Below are 8,621 nucleotides of genomic sequence, written 5' to 3' on the forward strand. Positions count from 1 at the left end.
CTTATGATGTTGTCTTAAAGACGATTGCCTATGCTTGATTGCACAAGATAAACATATACAAAGTAAGTTGTAGTCATCAATGTTTCTATATCTGAAGGAAACGTTTATTAATGAACATATTTCTTGATTAATTGGGTTGCTTTCTATTATAAGCATTGTTGCATTTATCATATTTGAACTGCTGTTTTGGTAGCTGCAAATTTTACTGACAAGTCCACTTTGCTGTATTCTAACAATTAATTTGTTAACGTTATAGCAAATTTGAAATATAGTCAAATGAAAATTATGGAATTGACCTGCACCTATCGCTTCAACTATAATAAGGTGTATATTGCTGCGAGTCATCAGGGATTTTTTCAACGATATGTTTTAATTTAATATTGTTTTAAAACCTCCAGCCACCTCTTACAATTTGTCTAAATGACAAACATGGCTGATATTTGTATTTAATGATTCAAATGAAATGGTAATTAATTATTTAATACATATTTCGAAAAAATGGTATCAATCAATAATAAATAATATCAGCGGCGTCACAGTCTTCTAATCCCTCTGATCGTTGGGCTTTGATCAGCGAAATCATATTCTAAAGCTAATTCCATACACAAGCGCAACGTGCACCTGAAAATATGTCAACAGTTCACAAGTACCTGATAGCTAACAATGTTCTCGTTACCCCCCCAGGTTTTAATCAATTGTTACTTTCCAAGTCACACGGCGGTACTTGCGCACCAATACTCTGTGATCTACGTTCATTAATTTCCTTTTAACATTAATTCCTTCGTTGCGAAGCTTTGAAAAGTAGCTATTTCATTTCCTTTGATTCAGAACATCGTCCAGAATAGAACGTCACTCTTAAATTTGCGCGCAAAAGTGATGCATTCACATAACTATCTTAATGTGAAGATTATCTTAACTATCATTGAATGTGAAGGTCGTTCTTCAATTATTTTCACCCTACCCTAACAAATCGTACCATTTTGCAATATTCTATGCTAAGATAAAATCCCATCTCCTTCATAAAGCCGGATATCCGTCAGAGTTCCGTGATCTCACGGCTGTTCATATAAATAACTTGTAACAATATTTCAAAACGGAGTGATATTTTCTCCAACGTGAATATAACCAATAACTGTGAAAGATATTATTAATACACTAACATTATATGCATGGAGCTTATAATCGAACAATGCAAAAATGCAGATCAGACTAAACACGAAAACAATATACTTTTGGAGGATGCATCCTATTACAAGATAATGCAAATAATAGATGTGTATCTATTAAAATGTGGTGTACCGCTTCAATTTTATGTTATACTGGGAAACCTCGATAATATTATACCGATAAGATATTTTTGTTATCCAGATTTTTAATTTGGGTTAGCAGGATATTGCATTCAATGATGATTGCGAAATGTGAGAAGTATTTAGGACATCATGCGAATATTACTTTAGAATATTAATGATTGCGAATTTTAATTTAGAATGTGGATATAGATGCACATGCGATACACGTATATATGCATATAACAATTTTGCGGTGTAAATATATCAATTATACCAATCTCCATAAAAGGAAAAGGAAAAATATCGAGTTTCACACAGCCACCGTGATTTTATTCATTTTCTTTCTGAATTTAAGATTATTAGCTCCAGTGACGGGTTTTGCATCCTTTCGACGAGAAAAGGAACATGGCACTTTTCAGATTTTAATTGTAACCAAATACTTATGATGTAAAGTTGATGGTCATGCAATGTTCAGATTATTACTTATACTAGAATGGGAAGCGTTGGTATAAAATATATTCTTTGACTTAACATTTAATGGATCATATCAAGGATGTGTATGGTTTGGCGGCTTTACCTTTGTATATACATTTCTACAAATAAGCTTAAAATAAAAATATTATTCGTGCTGTATAATGTTTTCCATAATTTTCCATTTGGTCTCTTTTTCTAATCTTATCATTATCGTATTATATATTACCTCTTATTGTACATCGCACTAGTATTCTTTATTTATACTGCCTCTAGTTTTCTATTTGCGAATAGAGCATATTTTAAAACAATTGGTGTAGATGTTCATTACGTAGAAAAATTGACATGTTCGGCGAGTTTTGCACAGCACCGGAAAAAACGACGCATTTAGTTACTTATAGGCAGGACATTTCAGGATACTTTAAAAAATACTGTTAGTGATACCTTAATATTAATTCATATTTTGCTATGAAATAATCAAGCCCTCCCATTAACAGTAACATCCTGTGGACAAAGAATTACATGCAGCCGAGCGCATGGTTTATTAAATGTCTAGGTTTTTTTTTTTCAAAAGCAACTTGCATGATTTGGATTCGGCTCAAGAAGATAGGATTTTTTTAATGCACAACATCAGTGATCATCTGGCATTCGTCTGACAGCTTAACTTTATTTTGTTTATCGACATGGGTTTAAGACGTGAAAATGACACGCATAAATTAAGAAAAAAACGATAAAAAATTAGTATTACTTCGTGGGGGATTATTTATATTACAAAATTAAAACATCAGGTTTAAAAACAATTTTCATGGCACAAATCTCTTCCATAAACAGAATATGTATTAACTAAGAGGGTTTAGCAACGTTTTTGTTTTTGTTTAAGAAACACTGATTCTGACTTACCTTAATGTTTACTAGTTAATTCCTGAATTGCCATACAACCGAATATTTCTGACCTGGTAGAGAACTGAATGTAAACAGCCTCTTGGTCAGGCATCTCTTCCTGGAGCCATCAGCGGGGAATACTTCGGTTGAAACAAAAGAACATATTTCATATTTGAAACAGTACAAGTCCACTTAACGATCATTTAAATATCTAACAAATGAAATGTTGTGTAAACGCTCTCTTCCAGCTTTTCCTGGGGGAGCGAGAGTGGAGCCTGTTAGTGTTTACTCCTGCAAGGATTGTGAATGCTATTTTCTGAAGGGCCGCAGGCCTGAGCCACCTCTCGAATAAGGAGCTTTCACTTGTTACAGACATGTATATGTGTCTCACAAAAATAATGACGTTGGTATTTGAGACCTGATCGGTGCAAGTCACCAGACATGGGTCGGAAGAATATTAACTTGTTCATTTAAAAAAACATTTACACATCTCAACATTATAAACACGTAATTCGCAAGGATCCCTTCAAAATTATATTTTTCTACATCTATTCCATTTAAACAACTGAGGTCAATGCATAAATATTGTAGAGTATGTTTGAACGACAATTTAGGCGACGATTATGTTTATTTCAGAAATATTCTACCATTAATAACATTAGGGCAGAGGCCAACGTTCCACAAACAGGTACGCGGCATCAAACAGGGCATTCTAACATATTTGATCTTCTATTTAAAGGGAAGGTTTCAACTGCACTGCTAACATTACTGCGAACATCGATCACCGCTGTCGAATGCAGTCAAAGATCAGGTCGCTTCCCTCTAAAACTTCAAAAAATTGGTGCTTGTTAATAATCAAACACAGCGGGCAGCGTCATAAACGGCGTGCAGCTGACCCTCAGAACTGAACAAATTCGACCTGGGCCTAGGCTGCAAAAACAAAATCAAACATTGCTTCCAATCCAATTCATGAGTTATATTGGCCACTTTTTTCTCCACGGTCGCTGGTGTATGTCACACATTCAACCAGGTCGTTATCTTTCCAATCTCGATACACAAGATTTTCAGTAGCTCTTTAAACGGGACAGCACGATTGGCTGACACGATCAGCCAGACACCAAACTCGTGTCAATGCTGAATCCAAGCACTGTTTGTAAAATTGAACAAGATGTCAGTTAAACGGATTACTAGATCACATATTCTGCGAATGTCAACTTAATTTGAAATCCGTGCATATAATCGCTGAACAGTAACACGGGTTCTTGCTAGCTTAGTTAAAAATTGTCCGGTTTTGGAAGCGTAGCTCGTAAATCTTTCCTTTGGCTAATAGCAAACAACTGAGATTTTCTTAATGCCAGAACAAACAGAGTCTTCCATAGAGAAATCATACTTGATCGTCCTAATTGAAATACACTTTGGCCTCATTAACTACTTTAAGTTTAATTCACTCTGCGGAATTAATTCAAAATAAATATAGGCGAAGCTCCCTGTCTACTTAGATCGTTACGTGTTCGACTTTGAAGCTTACCATCGAGCACAAATTGAACTTTCTAACGTTTGACATCTGTGGACTTCGAACTGGTGGATATTAACAGCGCCAGTAACGGCACAGGTCATCCCGTCCGTATTTAGAATGTAAGCATTGAACTGCCTTACAATTCATTCACCTCCGAAGGTAGCTATCACCGTTAAAGGAAATACTGATTTTCAACCAAATAATCTTCCCACTATAATTACAAGTCCGGTTGTTTACCTATCGCCAACAATAAAGATGGGGCAGAGGAATGCGAAATTGGTTTGTCCACTTGTTTGCCCACAGATACTAAATCCAACCACGAATTTAATCGCCCTTTAGATATCGAACCGGTTTACCCGTGCATTAAAAATAAATAAATAGGGCACCGTGGCAGATTCTTCATTATTTTATAAATCGTCAAGAACCTATTAACCGTTTCCCTTTGCCTACTTTGTGTGGTTGGAACTTTAAAAATATGCAACATAAATACATTGCGCTGAAGTCCAGTCACGAACAGCAATGGTGATCATCCCTGGAAATTGAGAATGGTATGCAATAAAATAGTTGGGGTTATTGAGGTTTAGATTTTCATAATTTATTAGAACTATATTTATACCAATTGTCTATTTTAAGTTACAGCAAAAACGTATTTTCACGCCGGCATTAACGAACAAACTATCAAATACTGTACACGCTCAGTCGTTCATGAAACATTTTTTTCACAGCATATACAAATTGCTAAAAACTCTACATTCGGCCCAGACATGTGCATTTTACAGAAATATACAGCTAAGTTTTATAGTAAAAACTAAGAAAATACCAAGTCGTGTTAAATAAACCTATCGTATTTCTTATCTTTCCGAGGAAAGAATATTAATGGGTGTCACATCTTTGTTAACACTTTTATATTTCCAACGCTTCATTCTATGCTATTCCACAGATACACGTTACATGTACAGATCTTAGATACAGTGATACTGTCTCTTGTAAACTTCAGTCTCTATCTGCAAAATAAGTCTTTTTCACTGTGATATATGTCAGAAATATGTGCATTTCAAGTCTACAAAACAAAATAAATTCACAAGTATTTTCCTAGAATGCAGCGGGAGCCTCCTATATTGATTCATGTCTACGGAAACCAGTGTCCACAACACTCTACCAAACTGCAGCAGATATGAATCAATACAGTATGGTATTGAAACACAAGCAACGTGAATCATTCACCAGGTCCTACCATACAGTAAAGTAGAGCATGACATGGATGTACCATAATCAGAACTAGAAGAGTTTAGGTGAGACAAACTAGTGACGTGGCTTTGGATAGGACTTCCTGGAGTTTGTCCTAATTCCGATGTCTGACCTGCGCTATTTGCTTGCTGACTTGGGCCGTGAGCTGCGCCATTGGTAGCCACGGTGATTGCTGCATTTGTAGATTGCTGTTGCTGAGTCTGCATGGTCGAGGTTGGGGCATTGGCACCTCCTTGGCATGGTATGCCATCTTTAACCAGGACAGGTACGGCCACTCTTCTCGGGGACTGTTGCTGCTGTTGGCAAGCGCCGCTGTCCTGCTGCATGTGTTGCTGAGCTGCTTTGTCTTTCGCTTGCCGCTTCATCTTATATCGGTGATTCTGAAACCAGATCTTCACCTGGGTGGGCGTGAGGTGGATCATGCTGGCCAAATGTTCCCTTTCAGGGGCCGAGAGGTATTTCTGCTGTTTGAAGCGCCTCTCTAACTCATAAACCTGGGCTTGAGAGAAAAGCACTCTGCGTTTTCTCCTTGGCGTACTCTGGAGAGGAGCCATGGATTTGCCAACGTCTCCAAGAGAACCCAGAGCCCCCATTCCACCCATGTTCATTCCTGAAGACGGGGCCATGAAGCGGGAAACTAAAGAGAATAAAAGAATAAACTCAGAAAATACTTTTGCAATTAAGTAAGTATACATTTAAAACACTGTAAATGTATTTATTGCAACATACATATATGCGTCAAATATCCAAAAGCCGATGGAGATGTGTTCGAACTCCAACCAATTAAATTAACATTTAGATTACTTCTTTCTGAAATGAGTTTAAGTGAAACCGACTTCTAAAATCTATCCATTAGCAAATGAATTAGGGCTTCGCCATCTTAAAATAGAGCAGATAATAGAAAAAAGGTTCAAATCAGGAACAAAGTATGTGCTAAGGTTTGTGGCATACTTTCGCGGAATAATTGTAGCATAATACTAAATGTTCAAGATGTTAGAAATGCTGTTGGTGTTTTCACACAATATGCCGTGCACTTTTACATCGGATGTATTAACATTTTGCCGGACATTAATCACGAAAGATAACAACTGGCTAATATCTATTTCAACTTATTGTTAAATCATGATTTACAAAATGAAAATTATTTAATCTGGTCACGATGGCACAGCATATTAGACATGAGTGAGCTGCCTTGTGTCGCCTACTAACTATGGGCAGGATAACTTGAGCTCTCCTAGATTCTCCACGAATTACAAAGATTTACGATGCCAGAAAAGTATGTGAATAAAACTAAACACAACTGAGCACAAATTATCCATGCAATAGACATCTTGTTGAAAATCAAAGGACGCTAAGGCGTTTGAAGATAGTAGATTTTGTAACACCATTTCCATACAGTTAGCACATTTAGAAGACTTGAAATATCTTTTCCGATTCCGCCAGTTTACTGTTTGACCAACCCCGCTCACCCCAAAAACAATGGTTACACTTACTGGATGAAAAACGCGGGTCCGGATTCGTGCCGTACCAGCCTGTCGCACTTGCACCGTTTCTCATGGTATCTTGGTAAGCAGGGAGATCGCCCATGTTGCCAATATTGCTGTTGCAGTAGCCTCCCATAGCAGTGTGTGAAATTTGTGGCACCCCGTGTGACATGTGGTACGTGGCCGCAGGTACCGACGTGTTATGTCCGATCGGATGCTGTTGCATTCCCGGCTGTGAGACCTGTGGCTGGCGGTAAGTTGTCAAGTGAGCTCCGAGGTTACCCGCAGCGTCCATGCCAACTTTCTTGTAGCTCTCCTCGATGGGGCTCAAAATATCTGAAACTGAGAAGGGCGTAGTATGCTTGGGGCTCATCGACATGGTTCAGCAGCGAAGTAGGCAAATTTGCTGAACGGATAAACAGTGTTGTGTTAGCGCCGATCTTGTGGACGCACACGTAAGAGAGTGATTGAAGTCCGCCTTAATTGTATTAAGTCGAGGCTATAGACCTGCGAGCGCCTAGCTTTTGTTTGTTGTAGCCAGGCGCCAGGTTTTAGTCAGACGGGAGAGGCGGGGCATGAACGCAAACGAGCAAACAATAGAACTTCACATCTTGCTAAGATAATTAGGTAACATGCTGATGGTAAGGTAAATACTTTCCAGTTCACCTTGCCAATGCATTTTTACTGGATGTGGAATATTAAATAAAATAACATTTGTAGGTGTACATTGAATCAATGTGTTATCTGTAAAGGATGCACAATAAGGTTTCATTTGGTAGAATCAGCGGTTGTGTTTGCGTGAAGGTCAGTGCTTAACTCTGACTTTAATATCATTGATAAAGCCAATGGATAATTGCACTTTTAGGGGGGTTTCAGTACCGTTGAGTTATACTTAAATAAGGTAAAAGTGCACTTGCTACCTGGGAATAACTAAATATCTTTCGTCGGTGGCAATATAAATGCTTGTTCGCTTTGTGAGTGCGCTCGATATTAATGCATAAGCATCATTTTGCTTCAATTCAGGGGCTCTCATTCAATAGCCAAGAAGTCTTTCAGGAGAAAGAAGGCTCCTACATGAGTTAACGTCGTTGAAGTGTAAACCTCTGCCCTGATTACACTTCACATTTCTTGGAGAGGCGAGATTTCCACAAGATTTGATGCTAGAATTTTATTCTTGGATCCACGTTAAAAGTCCCATTTGAAGTGTGTAGTACCGCTACCTGAACATACCACATTTACGGACCAGTTTTAAGTGCAAAGTTCACGATTTCCGCAATTTGTATCTGACAGACATTTATCTGGATTACCTGAGGGATCTAATATGAACCTTTAAATATTTCACCTATTATAACAACATCTGAATAAATTATATTCCGTCTTGAAAGGGACTAAGAAATGTTTTGTATTTAACGCGTTCACCTAACTGATATCGTGTAACGTGTTCTAGTAGTATTATGAAAGTTGTTTTCAATCTGTTTTGATTTGTGTATTTACACGTGTCTTAATGGTGCATCTCTGCGTTCGGTATTTTAAATTGATTCCAATGTCAATGGTATATTCCATCAATCTCCATCTCATGTTGTTGTATTTTATGATAGGTGCTACAAGAATATTGATCAAAATCACATTTTTGGAATTAAATATTGATAACGGGGCTTTTCAATGTGCGCGGGTTCATGGATGTATCATTTAAACCTATGACTTATGTTGCCCTTTTTAGAAAGGTTTATT

The 8,621-nt window shown here is 37.5% G+C and overlaps 1 protein-coding gene across 1 annotated transcript; it reads right to left on the reverse strand.

Annotated features, from left to right (window-relative positions):
• Positions 1 to 4,539: 4,539 nt before the first annotated feature.
• nkx2.1 (NK2 homeobox 1) lies at positions 4,540 to 7,514 on the reverse strand. The gene is made up of 2 exons (XM_055640533.1): positions 6,900 to 7,514; positions 4,540 to 6,043 (listed from the first exon to the last, which is right to left on the reverse strand). The coding sequence occupies exons 1-2, from the start codon at positions 7,267 to 7,269 to the stop codon at positions 5,379 to 5,381; spliced, it is 1,035 nt and encodes a 344-aa protein (XP_055496508.1). The 5' UTR covers positions 7,270 to 7,514; the 3' UTR covers positions 4,540 to 5,378.
• Between the last annotated feature and the right edge of the window lie 1,107 nt (positions 7,515 to 8,621).

This window comes from Leucoraja erinacea, chromosome 9, assembly GCF_028641065.1.
Source record: "Leucoraja erinacea ecotype New England chromosome 9, Leri_hhj_1, whole genome shotgun sequence".
Taxonomy (NCBI): Eukaryota; Metazoa; Chordata; class Chondrichthyes; order Rajiformes; family Rajidae; genus Leucoraja; species Leucoraja erinaceus.